Genomic DNA, 22,786 nt, shown 5'->3' with positions numbered 1-22,786 from the left:
GTCCCAAAAAATGTATACACACCCTTTGAATAATTATAAAGGCAGTGTTTATTACAATACATTTCATTTTTGAAATTGAACTATCAGCTATTAAAGTATGTATACATTTTTGGGGGATACCCTGTATCTGTCTATATGCTAACCAATGCACACATACATCTCCATTTGTTTCTGTACATATATTAAGTACCTTCAATCCAACATCTCCCCTTTCCTGATTCTTCAAAAAAATTTTTTAAATACTGATTTTTAGAGGAAGGGGCGAGAGAGAGAGAGAGAGACATTGATGTGAGAGAGAAACACTGGTCATTTACCTCCCGCACATGCACGGACCTGGGATGGAACCTGCAACCTGGGCATATGCCCTGACCAGGAATTGAACCCACCACCCTTTGGTGTATGGGACGACGCTCCAACCAACTGAGCCACACCGGCCAGGGCCCCTTTCCTCATTCTTGACATCTGTCTCCTAGTATTCACATAAAGTGATTTAGAATTGCTGACCCACATTCCCGTGAAAAATAAATTTATCTTTAACCTTACAGAATGCAGCCCAAACTCTTTTCCAAAGTAACCCAGGTTTGTTCTTTTCCCCCTAACCTCTTCAGTGTGATTATTTTACTTGTTTTTAATGAAGTTGTTACTTTTTGTATTGTATTTAGGTTCCCCACATCCTTGTTTATTTTACCTATGACTTTTCATTACTTATTTTACTACCTGAAAATGCCAAAATGTTGGCTATGGGAACAGTCTTGTAAACACATCTTTTAAGCAAGTTCTCTACTAACCTGCTTCTTTCTTCTTGTTTTCAAGAGTAGGTTTCTCTTTCTCACTGGGTATGGTTGTGTGTGGATGATAACTTGCTCTTACTTTAAGGTGGTGAAGTATAGGAGGCAAGCTTAGCAGAGAGAACTAACAGAGGGTGCAAGAGGTCATATTTGCCAGAAAGAGAAATATAGGGGCAGCAGTTTCCAGCTTTCAAAGGAAGCACAAGGATGTGTCCCAGCGTGTTCTTTTGTTTGCCTGGCTTCTTTCACTCAACAGAATTATTTTAAGACTAGAGGCCCGGTGCAGGAAGATTCCTGCAAGAATAGCGCTTCCTCGGGCCTATTCCTGCAAGAATAGGGCTTCCTGAGGCCGGAGTGAAGCAGAGAAGGAAGCAAAGCCTGCAGTGGGCTTCACTCCCTTCTCCGCTGCCTCACTCCCTCCCGTCTCTACCACCTCGGCTCCCTCCTTTCTCCGCCGCTTCACTCCCTCCCTTCTCCCCTGCCTCGCTCCCTCCCTTCTACGCCACTTTGCTCCATCCCATCTCTGCTGCCTCACTCCCTTCCGTGTCCGCTCCTGTCTCCATTCCCTTCTCTGCCATTTTGCTCCCTTCTGCAGTGCTTGGCTTCCTTCTATACTGTCTTCAGTCTTCGCTCCGGGTCGGGTCACACACGGGACCGGCGGGCCGGCGAATCGCTGCTATCCCGCCCCGTCACCCTGGTCGGGTTGCAGATAGCAGGCCCGGATGGCGGCGGGGCAGGGGGCGGATGGCGCTGTCCCGCCCTGCCTGCAGTATGCAAATTTAACGGCCATCTCTGTTGGGTTAATTTGCATACTCTTCTGATTGGCTGATGAGCATAATGAAGGTATGGTCAATTAGCATCTTTGTCTTTTATTAGTGTAGACTAGAGGCCCAGTGCACGAAATTTGTGCAGGGGGGCGGTCTCCTCAGCCCAGCCTGCATCCTCTCCAATCCAGGACCCCTCAGACATCCCTCTCACAATCCAGGACCACTGGCTCCTAACTGCTCACCTGCCTGCCTGCCTGATCGCCCCTAACTGGCCCCCCTGCTAGCCTGATCACCCCTAACCCCCTCTGCCTGCCGACATGATCGCCCCTAACTGCTGCCCCCTGCCAACCTGATCGTCCCCAACAGCCCCCCTCTGCCTGCCTGGTTTCCCCCAACTGCCCCCCCCACCAACCTGGTCGCCCCCAACTGGCCCCCCCCCGGCGGGCTGGGCGCCCCTCACTGCCCCCCCCTAACGGGGTGGGTGCCCCATGGAGCCTGGGGGGCAGGTGGTTGGGTTTCCCTCAGTAAACCCCCTGCCGACCGGGGTGCGCCATGGAGGCTGGGGGTCAGGCCGGTGGTTGGGGTTCACCCCCCTGCCAGCCTTGTCACCCCACTCAGCCTGTTCGGTCATCCGTTCGGGTGTTTCGGATGTGACGGCCCCTGGGTCTTTATATATATACTAGAGGCCCGGTGCACAAAAATTTGTGCACTGGCGGGTGGGGGGGGGTGTCCCTCAGCCCCACTTGTGCCCTCTCACAGTCTGGGACCCCTCGGGAGATAACGACCTGCTGGCTTAGGCCCGCTCCCGGGTGGCAGAGGGCAGGCCCAATCCCTAGGTGCCTGCCCTGCAGCCCCTGGTCGGGCTCAAAGCAGGGCCGACTGGGGAGTTGGGGCGCCACCCCCTGTCATGCACAGAGCAGGGCGGATCAGGAGGTTGCGATGCCACCCTCAGTCATTCTCAGGGTAGGGCCAATTGGGGGGTTGTGGCGCCACCCCTGTCACATACAGAGCCGGCTGATAAGGGGGTTGGGGCGCTGCCCCCTGTCACGCACAAAGCAGGGCCCATCAGGGGGGTTGGGGCTCTGTACCCTGTCACACACAGAGCAGGGCCGATCAGGGGGTTGGGGAGCTCCCCCCATCATGCACAGAGCAGGGCCGATCAGGAGGTTGCGATTCCACCCTCAGTCACGCTCAGGGTAGGGCCGATTGGGGGGTTGGGGCGCCGCCCCCTGTCACACTCAAGGCAGGGTCAATGGGGAGGTTGCAGCGCCACCCCCTGTCACACACACAGCAGGGTGGATCAGGGGGTTGGGGCGCCACCCCCTGTCACCCACAGAGTAGGGCTGATCAGGGGGTTGGGGCATTTCCCCCTGTCACACTCAGGGCAGGGCCGATGGGGAGGTTGCGGCTCCACCCCGTCACACACAGAGCAGGGCCCATGAGGGGGTTGGGGCGCCGCACCCTGTCACACACAGAGCAGGGCTGATTAGGGGGTTGGGGAGCTCCCCCCTATCAGGCACAGAGCAGGGCCGATCAGGGGGTTGGGGTGCCTTCCTCTGTCACGAACAGAGCAGGGCAGATAGGGAGGTTGTGACCCCGCCCCATGTCACACACAGCCACAGGGCGATCAGGGGGTTTGGGCGCTGCCCCCTGTCATGCTGCTCCAGGGGCCAGGAGGCCTCGCTGCTCTGCTGATCCCAGTGCTGAGAGGCCTTGTGGCTCCGCTTGACACCGGGGCAGTGAGGCCTCGCTGCTCCGCTGATCCTGGTGCTGGGAGGCCTCGTGGCTCCGCTGATCCCAGTGCCAGGAGGCCTCACGGCTCTGCTGATCCCGGGTTTGGGAGGCCTTGTGGCTCCGCTGATCCCAGGCCGGGAGGCCTCACTGCTCCGCTGATCCCAGGGCCAGGAGGCCTCGTGGCTCTGCTGATCTCGGGTTCGGGAGGCCTTGTGGCTCCGCTGATCCCAGGCCAGGAGGCCTCGCGGCTCCGCTGATCCCAGTGCCAGGAGGCCTCACTGCTCCGCTGATCCCAGGATGTGAGGCATATTACCCTTTTACTATATAGGATAGAGGCCTGGTGCACGGGTGGGGGCCGGCTGGTTTGCCCTGAAGGGTGTCCCGGATCAGGGTGGGGGTCCCGCTTGGGTGCCTGGCCAGCCTGGATGAGGGGATGATGGCTGTTTGCAGCTGGCCACACCCCCTTCAGGGTGGGCGTCCCCACTGGGGTGCCTGGCCAGTCTGGGTGAGAAGCTCCCAACCGCTCCTTTTTTTATTTATTTTTTATTCTGGGCCAGCTTTAGCTCTGAGGCCGGCTCCAGCTTGAGGCCTCGGCTGCTAAAAGCAGGGATCTGGTTTTGTTTGGGTTCTATAATTGAAACACTGTTGCGGTCCTGCTGGCTGAAGCCCTGCTGGCTGAAAGCAGGTTTCTGGGTTTTTTTTAGCTTCTATATTTGTAACAGTGTTTCTTAAACTGCAAGCTCAGAGGCCGGCAGCAGGTGGGGAACGTTGGCTTCCTCCATCACTGAAGCAAGCAAGCCTCCTGTTCACTTCAAGCTGCCTGGCTGCCGGCCGCCATCTTGGTTGGCCGTTAATTTGCATATCACCCTGATTAGCCAATGGGAAGGATAGCGGAGGTATGGCTAATTACCATGTTTCTCTATTATTAGATAGGATATAGATAGATGCCATCCATGTTGTTCCTTTTATTGTCAGAAACAAAGGAATTGTTTTTGTCTGGATATACTTGTGTGTTTATCCGTTCACTTGTTGATGGACATTTGAGTTGTGGCTAGTTTGGGTAATTACAAATAAAACTGCTATGAATATTCATGTACAAGACTTCCTGTGGACCTATGCTTTCATTTCTAGATAGTAGGTATTAAGAGACTACCAAAGTGTTGGCCGGTGTGGCTCACTGGTAGAGTGTCAGTCTGTGCACCGAAGGATTGGGGCACGTGCTGGAGGCAACAAATTGATGTGTGTCTCTCATATTGATGTTTCTTTCTCTCCCTCTCCTGTCTTCCCTCCCAATCTCTCTAAAAATCAATGGAAAAAATATCCTCGGGTGAGGATTAAAATAAAAAGACTATCAAATTGTTTTCCAAAGTCGTTGATCATTTAAAATCCCCTCAGCAGTGTCTGCGAGTTCCACTTCCTCCACATTTCTTCAACACTTGCATTGTCATTCTTATAGATGAATAGTGGTATCTCTTCGTGGTTTAAATTTGCATTTCCCTGTGATTAGTGATGTTGAGCATCTTTTCGTGTACCTGTTGGCCATCTGTCTGTCTCCTGTGGAAACATGTCTTCACATCTGCCCATTTTTTATTTGGATTGTTTGTTCTTTTGCTGTTGAGTTATATGAGTTCTTTATATGTTCTGGATACTAATTCCTTATCAGATATATGATTTGCAGACATGTTCTCCCATTCAGTAGGTCGCCTTTTCATTTTGTTGATGGTTTCCTTTGTTGTGCAGAAGCTTCTTAGTTTGATGTAGTACCACTTGTTTATTTTTGCTTTTGTTTTCTTTGATACCAACAGGTATCAAATTAAAAAAATCATCATCAAGATTGATGTCAAAGAGCTTACCACGTAGGGTTTTTTCTTCTAGGAATTTTAATAATTTGAGGTCTTATAATCAAGTCCTTAATCCATTTTTGAGTTAATTTTGTGTATGGCGTAAGGTAGTGGTCCAGTTTTCCCAGTACCATTTACTGAAAAGACTGTCCTTTCCCTGTTGTATATTCTTGGCCCCTTTGTCATAAATTAACTGACTATATATGTGTGGGCTTATTTCTGGGCTCTCTATTCTATTTCATTGATCTATGTGTCTGTTTTATGCCAGTACCATACTGTTAAATACATTTTTTTACAGTTTATATTCAGTATTGCATTAGTTCAGATGTACAGCACAGTGGTCAATTATACACTTCACAATGTGCTTCCCCATGCTGCTTTGATTACTGTCTTTCACCCATTCTTTTTTTTTAAAAATATATTTTATTGATTTTTACTGAGAGGAAGGGAGAGGGATAGAGAGTTAGAAACATCGATGAGAGAGAAACATTGATCAGCTGCCTCCTGAACACCCCCTACTGGGAATGTGCCCGCAACCAAGGTACATGCCCTTGACCGGAATCGAACCTAGGACCATTCAGTCCGCAGGCTGACGCTCTATCCACTGAGCCAAACCAGTTAGGGCTTTCACCCATTCTTTATGGGTTGTTTGTTTTCTTTTTATTGAGTTTTGAGAGTTCTTTATATGTTTTCGATACACATCCATCCAGATATGTTATTTAGAAATATATATTTTTAAATTTTATTAATTTTTTTAGAGAGAAATGGAGGGAGAGGGAGAGAGAAACATTGATGTGGGAGCAAAGCATTGAACGGCTGCCTCCTGCACAACCCCTACTGGGGATCAAGCCCACAACCTGGGCATGTGCCCTGACCAGGAATTGAACCTTCTGGTGCACCAGACGATGTCCAGTCAACTGAGCCACACCGGCCAGGGGTAGAAATATTTTCTTCCTATCTTTAGATTGTTCTTAACAGTATGTTTTTAAGAGCAGAAATTTTAAATTTTGATAAGGTCTGATTTATCAGTTTTTTGTATTTTGTCTTTCCCCCTACTCCCCCCCTACCCAAGATCTTTGCGTGGCAAAGTTATGTTAGCTCTTCAGTGCTTTTAAGAATATTTTGTTTTTGTATTTCATACAGATTCTTACTGTTTTTCTTATCAGGAAGAATGGTCAGAAATATTTGGTTCATCATTATCATTACCAGTGCAGCAATCAAGTTCTATCAAATTATGTTTTATAAAATTATTTTTCTGAGGATCAAAATTGTGGTTAGGTTTGGAATATTTTCTGAACAGTCATTTGACTATATTTGTCTTATAATTCATAAAATGTTTAAAATTGTACAGGTTTGTGTTAATGATGATCTGGTTGCAAAGAACTTCGCTTGTTATGTATCACCCATGGAGAATAAAAACCTTGAATCTTTAGAGAAACCAAGATTGAGTATAAAGTCAGCATCCTTTCCCAGTAAACTCAATCCAGCACTTAGTCTTTGGCCAATGTTTTTGCAAGGAAAAGATTCTCAAGGAATGGAAAGTGAGTAGCTCCTCACCAATATGTTTTCTTAAACTGTCTTATTTATAGGGATCTTAGTGGGTTTTTTTAATCTTTGTTGTTGAAAGTATTACATATGTCTCCCTTTTCCTCCCATTGACCCCTTCTAGTTCTCCCCTTCCCCACCTGAATTTTAGTGTTTTGATATAAGTTGTTGTATAGATGATTCTCTGTACAGAGACAGTGACTTGAACTCTGAATTTAGTATTTTAATTGTATACCTAGTGAGTGTGTTACAAGTTTTGAGGTCCTAAAGCTGCTACAGTTCGTTTTTATGAGCACAGGAAAAAACTATTCTCAATTTCTTATTAACGTGGAATTATGTTTTCAGGAGTCTGTCCGTGTGTTCATATTTCAGAGATACTACCAAAACAAGGTTTTGTTTGTTGACAGTTTTAGATACTTTTTAAAAGAACTAGTTAATAGCATGAACATATGAGAAAAGTCAGTCATGGACAATGGAAACACTTCACCTGTTTCTATATTCAGTTTTCTTAAGTCCTTCACATAGTTCCCTGCTGAGGAGTATTGTCACCTATAACCTCACTAGTAAAAGCAAGAGCAGAAGTATGTAAAAGAATTCACATTTGTATTTTGGGTTTAATTTCATGCTTTAATCCTGAAATATATTATTTCTGTCAGAGTCACATGGTTTAACTTTTCTGGCGCAGTCTCTCCAGCATTCGCGGCCCAAGCATGTTGTGAGTGATCCAGGGCCAACAGCTACTATCCTGGGTAAGTTCTACTTGCTTCATTTCAGAGGCAACATAAAACAGCCCTCTTAATGGTCTGACGATAATAAGGGTTGTTTAGAAGGGCTATGGTAATTCTCTCTTTTCTTAATTTAATGGAACCAGTTTGTGATATCTTGCTGACAAAGATAATTTGCTTTGCAAATTAAGTCGACGCTCAATCCATACTTACAGGATTTGATTATAATGTAAGGAGCATAACAGGCACTCGTTCATATAGGACTGATTTATTCCAGCCCAGATATAGATCAGTGATTATTATTCATCTTCAGAGTATACATATGTATATATGATTGATTTTTATTTTAACTAATAGGATGCATAAAAATAAGAAAGAGACCTTTCTGAGGACAGAAATACCCAGTCTTTAATTTCATATCTTCAAGATACTAAATTAATGGAAATTGTTAGACATGGGTGAAATCTGCCAGCATCTTTGATGCTTGGCTCATTGTAATTCCTGCACAATTTTGCTACTACATTGGGTGTATATAATATTTATATGGATATAATATTTCGTATGCATTCATAGTAAACCTCAACTACTCAACTAAGTTAAAGCTTTAGTCAACTAAAATATTCCCTATACTTAAAATTATTTTTAATTAGTTTGGTAATGTTCATCATAGAAAAATGTAGATAATCAAAATTTCCAACACCTGTCATTTTTATACCTACTTATTAAAATTTTAGAGTCTTTTTTCCCAAAGTTTTCCAGATGTGAGGGCGTGAATACAATTTTTTATTTTCCAGTAATGGGATCCTACCATATATATCTCTGTGTAGTGTTTTTCACTTAATATATGGCTGAACTTCTCTCTAGGTCAAATGTGTCCAGTATAACATGGGTTTAAGGATATGGGCTCTGACATGAGACTGTCGGAATATCAGTCCCACTGCCTCCTCTGTGACGTGGGGAGGCATTATTTCTGTCGCACTGAATTGGTTAGGTGGGTCATTCATGTACGGAGTTCACATGGCATAGCACCTGTGGCCTGCCCCAGATGCTGATCTGCCTCCTGTAGGGGTCCTGAATGAGAATTCCCGCTAAAAGGAGCCTCTGGTGGGAATGTATGCTTTCCATTTGTATTTCTTTCATTTTCATTGGAACAGGAAAAATACAAGGCATTTACATCGTGTTTAATCATTGCACAGCTTCCCATTATTATTTTAGGTAGCCCCAGATTGCTGGACAGTCATTATTTCCTGTTCTGTATTACATCAGTGTTAGAATCAACTATGCATGTCTTTGAAAAGGAAAAAGTTGATGGTAAACAAAATGTGGGATTTTATTGGATTGTCATCTAAAAACAAAATTATTAGCCCGGCCAGCATGGCTCAGTGGTTGAGCATCGACTTATGAACCGGGAGGTCACGGTTCGATTCCCAGTCAGGGCACATGCCCAGGTTGTGGGCTTGATCCCAATTGGGGGACATGCAGAAGGCAGCTGATCGATGATTCTCATCATTGATGTTTCTATTCCCCTCTCCCTTCCTCTCTGAAATCAATCAATAAATAAAAAATTTTTATTTAATTTTTAAATAAAAATTAAAAATGGAACTGCCTTATGACCTAGTTATTCCACTTCTGGGAATTTATCCAAAAGAAACCCAAAACACTAATTTAAGAGAATATTTGTACTCCTATGTATTGCAGTGTTATTTACAATAACCAAGATATGGAAGCAGCTCAAGTGTCGATCAGTAGGTGAGTGGAAAAAAAGCTGTGGTACATTTACACAATGGAATAATACTCTGCCATAAAAAGGAAGAAACCGTTACCCTTTGTGACAGCATGGATGGACCTGGAGAACATTATGCTAAGTGAAATAAACCAGTCAGAGAAAGGTGGCAAGTACCATATGATTTCACTCATATGTGGAATCTAATGAACAAAATGAACTAACAAGCAAAATTGAGACAGATTCATAGAGAGCAGACTAACTGCTTCAGGGTGAGGGGTGCGGGGCTAAGTGGTGGGGGTGGAGGGATTGAGCAAAACAAAAAGAAAAAACTCATGGACATGGACAACAGGGTGATGATTGCTGCGGGAGTGGATGGAGAGGTGGGGAGGTGGAGGAGGGTAAAGGGAATAAATGGTGATGGAAGGAGACTTGACTTGGGTGGTGAACACACAGTGCACAGAGGATATGTTGTGGAATTGTGCACCTGAAACCTGTATAATTTTGTTAACCATAAATAAGTGCAATAAAAAGAAAAAAACCCCACAAAATAGTCAAAGTTTTGTTTTGTTTTTCCACGTGAGTATACAGTTTTTCCCAGTGTACATTATTTTATATTTGTGGTGATTCATCTTCTATATAGATTTCTAAAAAAAGGACTTCTGGGTTAAAGGATGATTTTCTTAGAACACTAGAGGCCCAGTGCACAAATTTCATGCACGAGTGGGGTCCCTCGGCCTGGCTGGCGATTGGGGCCAATCAGGGGGGCCTGCCTGCCAGGGGGAGGGACTGCGGAAGGTTGGCTGGACGCTCCTCCCCCCACGATCAAGGGCAATGGGGGGGCCAGCTGGCTGCGGGGAGGGACTGCGGGAGGTTGGACCCAGCAGCAAGCTAACCCACAGCCAATTCCACGAGGAATTGGGCTCCCTCCTCCCTCCTCTCTGGGTCTGGGGTGCGGGTGAACCAGATTCGTGGCTGTCAGGGCCCCAGCAGCAAGGTCTGGGTCAGTGTGCATCATAGCTACCGGCCGGTCATCCGGTCATTCCGGTTGTTTGGTCTTAACGGTCACTTAGGCATATATATATATATATATATAGATTTCCAGGTGCTTGTGCATAGGTGCCATATCATCCTGGAGTCCCACTGGGAATCAAGGGAGATTGTGCCTATTTTTGCTCACAGCCTCACTAGCAGAGAGTATTCCAGTTCTTTTGAGTTTTTTTCAGTCTGCAAATAAAATGTAGTATCTTAGATTAGTTTCCATTTCTCCTATTATAAGTGCTACCTATGATTTTGTAAAAAGCCATGTACATTTATTGTGGTTAAATATGTATGCTGTTGCAAAAGGTAAGATTTCCTTTTTTATGGCTGAGTAATATTCCATTGTATAAGTGTATTCCATTGTATAAGTGTACCACAGCTTTTTTATCTACTCACCTACTGATGGGCACTTGGGCTGCTTCCAAGATCTTGGCTATTGTAAATAATGCTGCAATGAACATACAGAATATGTTGATACACAATAACACTAAATGTTGGTTATTAGTATTATTAGTATTATTACTGCACTACTGGTTTATTTTACTTTTTCCTCAAGTACATATGTTAATAGTTTATACTATTAACTATTAGTTCGAATCCCATTCAGGTCACATAACCTAGATTGTGGGTTTGATCCCTAGTCAGGGAGCATATGGGAGGAACTTGATGTTTCTCTTTCCCCCTTCCTTCTTTTCTCTAAAATCAATTAGAAACATCCTCAGGTGAGGATTTTAAAAGAAAAGTACTTCATTTTCTTCTGATCTCTGACTCTGTTGATTATTCTTTTGTAAGTTCTTATTATGTCCTGTTGATTGACTTTTTAGATTTTCTCTTTATCTTGATATTCTGTAGTTTATTTAAAATGTATTTATGAGTGATGTCTCAATATTCATTTATTAACACTTGGAATTTTTCAATGACAGAATTCATGTTTAACCTGAATTTCTGAAAAGTATTAAATTTTAATGTTTGAAAGATTTTTTCCCTACCTCTCTTCCTGAAACTATTAGCCATAAATTAGTGTGTTTTTTTATTATCCTTTTTTAGCTTCTTTTTTGAATTTTTAATTTCTCTGAACTGATTTCTGAGTTTTCTTAATTCTTTAAATTTTCATTTTTCTCTTTGCTTCTAGTTCAGTATTTACTTCATCTTTTGAGTTTTCAATTTTATGACTATTTCTTACTGCTTAGAATTTTACTGGTTCTTTTTATGTGTGCCTGTCTTTTCATATCCATCTGTTTTGTTTCATGTATACTATTTCTTCTTTTATCTCTTGGATATTTTCAATAGATTTATATAGGAGTCCTTTTCAGACTGCTGTTTTATCTCCATTTCCTTTGGTGTGACGCTCCACCTCCTCGCAGACCTTTGTGAGGTGCTGTGTTTTTTTTATATTTATGATGGCATCGAACTAATTTGTGATTTCAGTGATCTGTGTTATTCAATAGGTGAAAGGTATACCTTGTCTTCTTTCTTTTAATCCTCACCTGAGGATATTTTTTCCATTGATTTTTAGATAGAGTGGAAGGGATGAGGAGAGGTAAAAAGAAACAACAATGTGAGAGAGACACATTGATTGGTTGCCTCCTGAATGCACCCTCACCGGGGCTGGGGATCGAGCCTGAAACCCAGGTTTGTGCCCTTGACCAGAATCCAACCTGGGACCTTTCAGTCTGTGGGCTGACACTCTATCCATTGAGCCAAACCGGCCAGGGATATACCTTTTAATTTAATTTGTGTTTCTCTTATTGATACTTAGAGTAAATATTTTCCCAGAATTGCTCGGTAATACTCTAATAAATGATTGCTGGGTTGAATTTCTTTTGTTTTTCTTTTCTTTGAAGTCACATCTTAATTTTTACCCAGCTTAATTATCCATATTATTCACTAAACAAATTTTGTCACTTGTCAAAAGTCAGATTTAGTCCTGGAGGATAAATATATTTGAAAGAGTCTTCTTCAGAAATTTGCCACTTCCTGATTATTCAAATTCAGCTTGTTTTCTAATATGTTTTCTATCCATTATGCTATTAAGAAGTGAAATGCACAATTATGACCTCAAACCATTGCTGAACTGAGTTATAATTGGTGTTCCAGTTGTTGCTATATAACAAACATGGTATTTAGTGATGTGAAACAACCATTTGACAATGCTCATGGATTCTGTGGTCAGGAATTCAGTATGGGCACGGGAGGAAGGCTTTAACTGTTTCACAGTGTGTGGGACCTCGGCTGGGAAGACTCGAAGGCTGGTGGTAACTTACTGGTTCGATGCATTTGAAGATTTATTCAGTCCCGTGTCTGGCAGTTGCTGCTGGCTTTTGTCTGGGACTTCAACTTGGGCTGTCAAATGAAATACCTATAGTGGCCTTTTCATGTGGCTGCTTGGACTTTCCTCACAACTATGGTGGCTGGGTTTCAGAAGTAAGCATCCAGGAGAGCAAGTCGCAGTACATGACATTTTTGTGACGTAGCTTTAGAAGTCACATAACGCCACTTCCATGTTTACATGCCCACCCAGGCTCATCAGAAAGGAATATAGAGCCCATCTCTCCATGGGAAGAAGTGTCAAAATCACATTTTAAGAAGAGCATGTGTGTTGGGAGACATGTTCTGGCCCTCTTTGGAAAGTAGAGTATGCCAAGTTACGACAGTAAATTATGTTTACTTCTTAGTAAGCCAGTGTAAAGGAGTTTTTAAAGCATTTTCTAATAAGAAGGGTGAAACAAGATTTTTAAATTTAATTTTTCTCAAGAGATCGACCAAAGGACTTGTATGCATGCATATAAGCATTATCAATGGACACAGACAGTAGGAGGGTGAGGGCATGTGCTGGGGGTGGGAGTGGCCGGGGAGAGGTCAATGGGGGAAAAAGGAGACATATTTAAACAATAAACAATAAATTGTTTAAACTTTAAACAATAAAGAATTTAAATTAAAAAAATTTAATTCCCTCAAGATTTAATGTAAAACCCTATTCCATAATAATTTTATGCATTAAGATTTTATTATACTTTTAAAATATCCATTTTGTCATATTTCCTATTTATTAACACCTTTTATCACTATTTTTATTTTTCAGATAAAACTATGAAATGTAAAGTGGATTCCTTGCCTGGTTCACCTAAAAATATATCTGAAAAGAAACAACAGTGCATCTCTTTAAAAGATGTAAATAAGGTTGTGTTTTTAAATGTTCATTAAATATAAATTTCACATAATGTTAATTTTAGAATATTCTTTAAAATCTAGGAACCAAAAATGTTTTCTATTAAAAAATCTTTGGCTATGATAATTTCATTCATGAAGAATTATAGTTTGCATGTTTGCTCTATTTCAAAAGAACAAAAACTCCAGCCAGCTCTCACTTTGTTCTTGGCCTAGTGGCCTCTCTACAAAATGGGGTATTTATCCTCATTTAAAAAAAATTTTTTTTTATTTATTTCACAGAAGAAGGGAGAGGGAGAGAGAGATAGAAACATCAGTGATGAGAGAGACTCATTGATCACCCTCCTGCACACCCCACACTGGGGAATCAAGCCTGCAACCTGGGCATGTGCCCTGACTGGAAATCAATCTGTGATTTCCTGGTTCAAAGGTTGATGCTCAACCACTGAGCATCAGTAGCTGGGCTATCCTCGTTTTAACAACGGTGTGAAAATCTGGGATTATGGGGTACTATAATAGTTAAATTCAAGACTAATCTGTCCTAGTCCCTTTGGCAATATAGGTGAAGTTATTACAGGACATTTTAAATACTGAAATGTCAGCTCCTGCTATGTGGATATTTCAATATAGTGGTTATAGCAATGATATAATCAGTTTTTTGTCTCTATATCTGTGTTGCCTGAAAATTATCTAGGATGGTTGTTTATGAGAATTATTCCCATGGAATTATCAGTGCATGGGATGATGCCCACCAACTGAGCCACACTGGCCAGGGCCTCATGGAATTTTGATTCATCAAGAATATATATTTTGCTAGCATATATACTCTTTCTGAAAATAATGTGTGTGTTTTTTTTAACAGTGTGTTGAATCTTCAGTGTATTGGCCAACAAAAAGAGGCATAACCATATATGCTGATCCAGATATACCAGCAGACAGGTATCATTTGAAAATTTAGTGTAATTAACTAGAGACTTAAGTATAATATTGTCTTATGTAGTGTATTAGATTGATTATAAGAAAGTATTCATTTTCAAAAAAAGATTGGCCTTGGAAATTTTGGTTAAACATCTTAATTTAAAAGAAAATTGTTATGATAACTGGTTAGCAGCACAGTTGACCAAAAACTGGTAGTGGATCTAAAGTCTCCTGTTACCTTGTCAGATAAAGTTGTTTCCATAAAGCAGATTCAATGAAGTTTCCTTGATGTAAAGGATGGACAAATGTGGGCCAGATGGCAATACTGGTTGGTGGAAAGTAAAGGATGGTTTGTTATCTTCTTGAAGATGAGTATCAAAGACTTTTGACTATAACCCTATCCTCACTAACATACGTCAGTGATAATAATGAAGTCATAGAAAGGATGTAATATACCACTTCATGGATAGTGTAAGACCTTAAAATAGTATGCTTCCATTTCTCTCCTCCTGGACTTTATGCTAGTGTTGTTATACACTTTATACGTTTGTTATAAATGCTAGACTCTATAGCAGTGATGGCGAACCTTTTGAGCTCAGCGTGTCAGCATTTTGAAAAACCCTAACTTAACTCTGGTGCCGTGTCACATATAGAAATTTTTTGATTTTTGCAACCATAGTAAAACAAAGACTTACATATATATTTTTAAAATATATTTTATTGATTTTTTACAGAGAGGAAGGGAGAGGGATAGTTAGAAACATAGATCAGCTGCCTCCTGCACACCCCCCACTGGGGATGTGCCCGCAACCAAGGTACATGCCCTTGACCGGAACCGAACCCAGGACCCTTCAGTCCGCAGGCCGACACTCCATCCACTGAGCCAAACCAGTCAGGGCAAGACTTATATTTTTGATATTTATTTTATATATTTAAATGCCATTTAACAAAGAAAAATCAACCAAAAAAATGAGTTCGCATGTCACCTCTGACACGCGTGTCATTGGTTTGCCATCACTGCTCTATAGTCATTTGTATTGAAAGTATCTTTCAGAGAGATTTAAATAAATAATAAAATAATCTTAAATATTTACCTAAGTAGTTACCATTAATGTTTTTCACTTTTTGTGGAGATCCAGATTTCTATCTGGTATCATTTTCTCTCTACCTGAAGGACTTTCTTTACTATTTATTATATTGTGGGTCTGCTGGTGATGAAATTTTTTATCTTTTGTATGTCAGAAAAATTATTTTAGCTTCTTTTTTTTTAATAAATATATTTGCTAGGTATAGAATTCTAGGTTGACAATCCTTTTCCCCCTATTTTTTAAAGTTGTTGCCCCACATTCTGGTTCCTCACATTGTTCCCAATGCAAAATATATTGTGATCCTTTTCCTCTGACTGCTTTTAAAATTTTCTCCTTATTACTGGTTTGAGCAATTAAAAAAAAATATATCCTGTAAAAAAAAAAAATATATATATATATATATCCTATATAATAAAAGGCTAATATGCAAATTGACTGAATGGTGGAACAACTGGTTGCTGTGATGCACACTGACCATCAGGGGGCAGACACTCAATGCAGGAGATGCCCCCTGGTGGTCAGTGCACTCCCACAGGGGGAGCACCGCTCAGCCAGAAGCCAGGCTCATGGCTGACGAGTGCAGTAGCAGTGGTGGAACCTCTCCCGCCTCTGCGACAGCACTAAGGATGTCCAATTGCCGGCTTAAGCCCATTCCCTGCCATCAGTCGGACATCCCCCGAGGGGTCCTGGACTGTGAGAGGGCACAGGCCAGCCTGAGGGACAACCCAAGTGCACAAATTTTGTACACCAGGCCTCTAGTATATATATATTTTTAATTGATTTCAGAGAGGAAAAGAGAAGGAGAGAGAAATAGAAACATCAATGATGAGAGACAATCATTGATCAGCTGCCTCCTACATGCCCCACACTGGGGATCGAGCCCACAACCTGGGCATGTGCCCTGACCGGGAATCAAGTCATGATCTCCTAGGTTCCTAGGTCGACGCCCAACCACTGAGCCACACAGGGTGGGTTGGTTTAAGCAATTTAATTATTATATGCCTTGGTGTTTTTTCTATCATGTTTTTTGTGCTGGGTGTTCTTTATTTGTAGGTTTGTGTCTTTTATCAAATTTAGGGAGTATTCAGCAGCTGTTCTATAAATTTTTTTTTCTGCACCCATCTCTTTCTCCTCTCTTTTTGAGACTGATGAGACAAATATTGATATTGTCCAAAAGGTCCCTGAGGCTCTGTTCATTTTTTCTAAAATTTTTTGGTTGCTTAATAATTCTTCTAATTAATAATTCTTAATTGACTTTTTTTTGTCATCTTCATTCTGCTATTGAGTCTACCCATGACATTTTTATTTTATTTTTTTTTTTAGTTCTAAAATTTTCTCTTTTTTAAAATAGTTTGTATTTGTTTGCTGAGAACTTTTATTGTCCCATTCAAGAGTGCTCGCCTTTCCTTTTCTTTTGGAGCACGGTTATAATCACTGCTTCCTATAATTCCCACATTTGCGCCTTTAGAGGTTGGCCCCTGTTGATTATCTTTTCCCATGACAATTGATCTGATTTTCCTGGTTCTTTGCACGTTGAATAATTTTTTTATTATATTCTGGAATTTTGAATATTATGATGTGAGGCTCTGGTTTCTGTTAAATCCTCTGTAGAATATTAATTTTGCTGTTGTTCTTGTTCATTTGTTTTAGCGGGAAGTCAACCACTCCCTTAGGTTCAAACCTCAATTCAGTCTTTCTTTCTGAGGGTGGTGATTGCAATGTTGGCTCAATCTCCAAGTCTTTGGTTGGCTGCTTTGGATCTGTTCTGAATATGCTCAACTTGGAGTGAGCTTGGGATGTGTTTTGGGTCATTAGCAATAATAGGGGAAACCCTCTCCCCTCTGGCTTTCTCTCCTTTTCCAGGATTTTTCTCACGTTCACTTTTTCCTTGTTGCTCCCTCTCCCTGTTCCTCTGACCAGGTAGATGATTTCTCTTGCAGAAACTGCCGGGTGGTTCTGTGTGATTGGGACTGCTTGTGGAGCAAAACAGCAATAGAAATGAGAGAGAGAAAATAATGGAGCTTGTCCTCACACAGTCTTTAGACCTGTTTCCCAGTTCCTCTAGAGCAGCGGTTCTCAACCTGTGGGTCGAGACCCCTTTGGGGGTCGAACGACCCTTTCATAGGGGTGGCCTAAGACCATCGGAAAACACATATATAATTACATATTGTTTTGTGATTAATCACTATGCTTTAATTATGTTCAATTTATAACAATGAAAATACATCCTGCATATCAGATATTTACATTACGATTCATAACAGTAGCAAAATTACAGTTATGAAGTAGCAACAAAAATAATTTTATGGTTGGGGGTCCCCACAACATGAGGAACTGTACTAAAGGGTCGCAGCATTAGGAAGGTTGAGAACCACTGCTCTAGAGGGAGGGGGAGGTTTTCTCTCAGGGTTCCGGTGACCACACTGCTGTTGCCATTGCATCATGCAGCTCGATGGATCAGCGCTGGTCTTGGGCAGGCCAAGGAGAGAAAAAGAGGGAAAGTCAGTTGGGATTCCCAGCTTCTTCTTGAAGGCTCCTCTTCCCCATTCTTTGGCTTGAGGTTTCTCTTGAGATTTTTATATCTATATCCTCTACACCGTCCCAGGTCATCCTCAGTTTAACACCAAGCTATAGTGGAAGGTAAAAATCTAGGAAACTCTCCATGATTGTGGTTGTTTTTCACATTTTGACGTCTCACCCCTATAGTTTTGTACTTTATCCAGAGTTCCTAGTGGTGATCGGTAGGAGAGGGGCTGTGGTGGGCTTACTGCCTCTTGGCAGGCACCAGAACTGTCAAATGGTGTTTATACTTGAGCGGCTCAGCTCCAGTTCCCATATACATTTACCTACATAGATCAACTTGTTCCTCAGTGGTACTTTTTAAATTTTTTTCCCAGGAAATAAAGATATTTTAAGGATTGGGTTTATAAATTTTAATAATTTTTTTTTTATTTCTAGTGCTTTACGTCAGAAGTCAAATGAGAAACCACTCAGATTGGCTGAGAAGAAAGAATACAATGAGAAGAATGGCTGTATAAAGTATGAATTTTTTTCTTGGCCTAAATTTTTTATTGAAATAATTATGATAAAATTATAAGCAGGAAGAATTTACATATGATTTTATTATAAATTTCAAATCTTTGTTCCCATTTAAAAATATACATACAATGGCTTCTTTAGGCTTTGAAGTTAGTTTTTTTTTTACATAAGGTATATTTTTCTGTTTAAAGTTCTCTTCCACTATAAATATACATTTCCTATCTCACCTTCTTGATTTTCTTTGGTGAAGTGAACAAAATAAATTAGATATAGTTGATCTTTTGGGGCTATTGATTTTATATAGGTTGGTGTTTGCTTTCTTTCCAGTTTTGTTATGTTAAATAGGTTTATCACTGGCTCGAAAAACTGTTTAATTATTTGCAGTGTGGAACTGGGGATCTTTTTTTCTTTGTCCTGCCAGATTCACAAAGTATTTACTTACAAGTTGTTCACAGTAGAGTAATAACTTCATTTTACACTTGTTTAATGCACAGAATATTTTCATACTTTCTTTTAAGACTTCTTACGACACCAGCCTAAAAACACTCTCACAGCCCTGGCCAGTGTGGCTTAGTTGGTTGGCGAGTATCCTGTACACCTAAAGATCACAGATTTGATTCCCAGTCAGGGCACATTCCCAGGTTGCGGGTTCGATCCCCGGTCGGGATCCATGTGGGAGGCAACCAGTCTATATTGATGTTTCTCTCTCTTTCCCTCCCTCCATCTCTAAAATCAATGGAAAAAATAAAATAAAACCACTCTTACATTTCAAGTACTGCAGCTGCTCTGAAGCTACCAGAGTGACAAAGTTTAAGACAGTTCAGAAATGGGTACAGGTCATGCTGTTCGCTAATTAGCTTGAGATGGCTGGGGCGAGGTGTTGACTGTGGAAGTCCTTCAGGCCCCCAGCTTCCCAGAGGCCACCCTGTGGGGTGTGCATCCTCATCCAGCAGAAGCTACACAGGGTGTTTCAAGGCCACGAGCTCTGAGGCAGCCATGGAGCCCGCAGATCTGGAGCGACACCTGGATTGACATCCGCCTCCCTAACACCTGAAAGCTGCGGTGTCACAGTGGGCGCTTTCCGTGGAACAAAAGACCTTGCGTTGCCCATGTAACTCATTTCTTTTGTTATACTGAGACAGCTCCATCGCCTGATACTTTTGTATTAGAAGGTTGTATCTGACCTCCTGTTTGGCTGAGTGCCCTTTACTTAGAACCCACTGATTGCACTTCATCCGTCCACTGTGGGTTCCAGGGAGTTGGAGGTGTTCAGGATTCAACAGCAAAGAAGGAAGGAGACGGTGGATAGTTTAGACTGTGATGACCTGGGATCATGCAGTCTTTCTCCTTGTTCACAGCAGGTGGCCTGAGGTTGGCAGTTCTGTGTCCACAGCCTGAGGCCCAGGGTGGGGCTGGTGGGAGCGTGGAACTGCCTTGACCACAGTGGCCTTTGTCCCACAGTGAACAGGCAAAGCAGAACAAGTTTACCTCTGCCAAAGAAGAATTAGAATAATAACTCAAGAAAAAGACACAATTTTTTCCCTTCAAATTGTCTTTTTAACTACTTTACAGATTATTGCAATTTTTAAATCCTGATCCTTTGAGAGCTGATGGAATCTCTGATCTGCAACAGGTATTACAACTCTAAAAAAAAAGTGAAAAAAGAAAACTACTTTTTAAATCCCTCTCTTTCCTCCCTCTATACTTGAGATTAGAAGAGAAACCCCTTCAGTTGGAGACTATCTGAAGACATCCTTTTAGGAATTGTCTAGTGAGTCGGTGCTTTAGAGAAATAGTTCTTGGGAGTGGGGATACTAGAAGATCTTCCTTTCATTTTGGTAGTTTTGATGATTTTTGAAATCAAACTCTTGTCTTTTCTCATGTCCATAAAGTTCTTGGTGCTCCGTGCTGACACCGCAGGCAGACTGACGTGTGTGTCCTCTAGTTGCAGAAGCTGAAGACGGGCGCACAGCAGGCCTCTGCGGTGCTCCGAAACAAGATTGAGCCTTGCTTGTCCATCGACACGGCGCCGCTTTCGGCAGACCTGAAAAAGGTAAAAGTGCTCCTGAAACCAAACTCGAGGAGGAGTACTGACCTGCCCGAAGGTGGAAGGATTTTTAATAAAAGCTTCTACTGAACTTGCATTTGTATAATTTCTTTGCTTTTGAAATTCTCTTATAAGCCTCTGTTACTAATTTCTTATTTATTCTTAAGTCCAGGCTAACTTCTTACAAGTGACTAATTCTTTTATGGAGAAACCATGTGTAACTGTAAGTGCTTTTCTGAAATAAGTTCTCAAAAGTGCCTGTGGAAAGGACTTGGAAGAAACGAGTTGCCAGGATGGTTATGATATACGTCTTAGCAAAATTGCTTTATAGACCTTTGTTTTATGTAGTAAATTGATCATACATGTTTACTTCCTTTTTGGATAAAAAAAAAGTTTTGAAATATTTTTTTAAAGAATAAAACCCCAAGGGCGACTAGAATGAGAGTGAAGTCTTTGGTGGACAAGAGCTTTCCACAGGCTTCGGGCTGCAGGGTTTGGCCGACACCCCGAGGGAGGAGTGAAGTGGGGGGGGGGGGGGCCGTGAGCTTCCCCACCCTGTTTCCTAAACATCCAGAGCCAGTTGCTCAGGAAGGAGAAGGAAGGGTCCTTCTGGAGAAACTGAATGGCCCTAGAGAATGACCTTTAGATGATGCTGTTTGGGATTCTCCCACTAAAAACATGTGCTTGCTGCCCCGTGTTCCGCGGTGATGTGGCTCACACGTGGTGCTGAGCTTTGCTCCGCCCTCAGGTGAGCGTCAGGGATGGTTAGGTTGTGAGGAAAGCCCTCACCCAAGGGAAAAAAGTAAGACCCAAGCAAACTGATGTAAATAAACCGTGTAGAGAATAGAAGAAAACATTAGAAAATAAATATCCTTAGAAATAAGGTATATATTGTATGTATTTGACAATAACAGGGCACTATAGAAAAGGAACAGAGAATAAAAAATAGGTTATTAGAAATTCATACTGTTGTAGACATAAAAATCAATAGTTGATTTGAGAGATAAAAGCTAATAATCAGAAAGTAGAACAAAAGACTAAGAGATGGAAATAGGGAGGAAAAGAGAAATTGAGTGTCAACTTGAGGTCCAGTATCTGAAATGGAATTTCCAGAAAGAAAGGGGGGAAGAGGGCAGACAATTCTAACAGTAACACATGAATAATTTTTAGACTCAATGGATATGACTTCCTGAGTTAAGGGAGTTTACCTACCACAGGCCCAGCACAACGGAGGAACAAGATAGTAGATGTTGTTGCAAAGCATCTAAACCGGAGGGATTCAGAGACCATGAAGGATTCCAGGGAGAAGGATAGGAAACGGAATGGCTGCAGGCTTCACGTAACACCAGAGGAGCACTGACTCCAAAGTTCTAATAAGTTACTTCTAGCCTAGAGGTCTATCAACGAAGTGTGAGGGGGAATGAAGACATTTTCAGATGTGCAAAGCCTCACATGTACTTCCTCTGCACCCTTTGTCAAGAAGCAACTGAAATATGTTCACCAACACAAGAAAGTAAAGAAGACAGTGTGTGCTGCAGACAAGAGGGGGATGGAGCAGGGAGACCCCAGAATGGCAGCTGTGCACCAGGTGCAGAGCGGAGTCAGCCCTGATTGCAGTGGGCTCAGGGCCTGGGAGCAGGACTTCATGGAGATAACTGATGAGATGAGCCTTTTGGAAAATAGTATCAATGTGGCTGGAGAACTCGGGACATTTGGGAGGTTTTAGTAACAGTCATATAGAAAATAAGCAAATAAAGGCATGTTTTTAAAAAGATTGACAAGTGAAGTTGATGCACCGTCAGATTTAGACAAGAAGCCATATCCTTGTGCTGGAGAGCTTTAAGCACCTGGGTGGTCAGTTGGATCCTTTAATTTGGAGCCTAGAAAAGCAAGAATCTTCTAGCAGGACTTTGGTGCTAGAAAAGATTCAGTGGAAAATGCCAGAATGAGCAACGTATACATGTTGTTGGGGTAAATGAGCAATGAGATGGGTTTTCATTAGTTTATTGTGGTTTTTGGTTGTTATTGATGTTTTGTAGGCTCTTCAAAGAAATAAGTTTCTGGGACCTAGCCACACTGAATCTTACTCTTGGCCTCCCATAGCACGTGGCTGTGATGTGGTTGTCATTTCTCAGTGTGGAAATGACCCTTTGTTGTACCTTCCACCAGTGCTTACGCTTTTGCAAACAGGGGGCTGCTACAAGTCATTACCAAGTAGAAACGGAGTAAGTTGACAATTTTGTTTCACAACAAAATGGATTAAATATTTCTTTTAAAATTTACACCTAACTTTAGTAAAATTTAGGTTACATTATTCATTTGGTGTTCAAACTGTCAGGACAGAAACTGTCCCATGAGAAAC

The 22,786-nt window shown here is 41.9% G+C and overlaps 1 protein-coding gene across 1 annotated transcript in view; it reads left to right on the top strand.

Annotated features, from left to right (window-relative positions):
• TDRD12 (tudor domain containing 12) overlaps positions 1-22,786 on the top strand; it is an 85,948-nt gene that overhangs the window by 20,931 nt on the left and 42,231 nt on the right. The window contains 8 exon segments of the mRNA XM_023759893.1: positions 6,482-6,671; positions 13,247-13,344; positions 14,195-14,271; positions 18,297-18,377; positions 19,950-20,010; positions 20,323-20,482; positions 20,592-20,647; positions 22,464-22,649. Coding sequence (XP_023615661.1) covers positions 6,482-6,671; positions 13,247-13,344; positions 14,195-14,271; positions 18,297-18,377; positions 19,950-20,010; positions 20,323-20,482; positions 20,592-20,647; positions 22,464-22,649 — 909 coding nt within the window.

This window comes from Myotis lucifugus, unplaced genomic scaffold (assembly GCF_000147115.1).
Source record: "Myotis lucifugus unplaced genomic scaffold, Myoluc2.0 scaffold_164, whole genome shotgun sequence".
NCBI classification, from domain to species: domain Eukaryota; kingdom Metazoa; phylum Chordata; class Mammalia; order Chiroptera; family Vespertilionidae; genus Myotis; species Myotis lucifugus.
The sequence above is the reverse complement of the archived record's forward strand: the minus strand, read 5'-3'. Positions and strand labels throughout refer to the sequence as shown.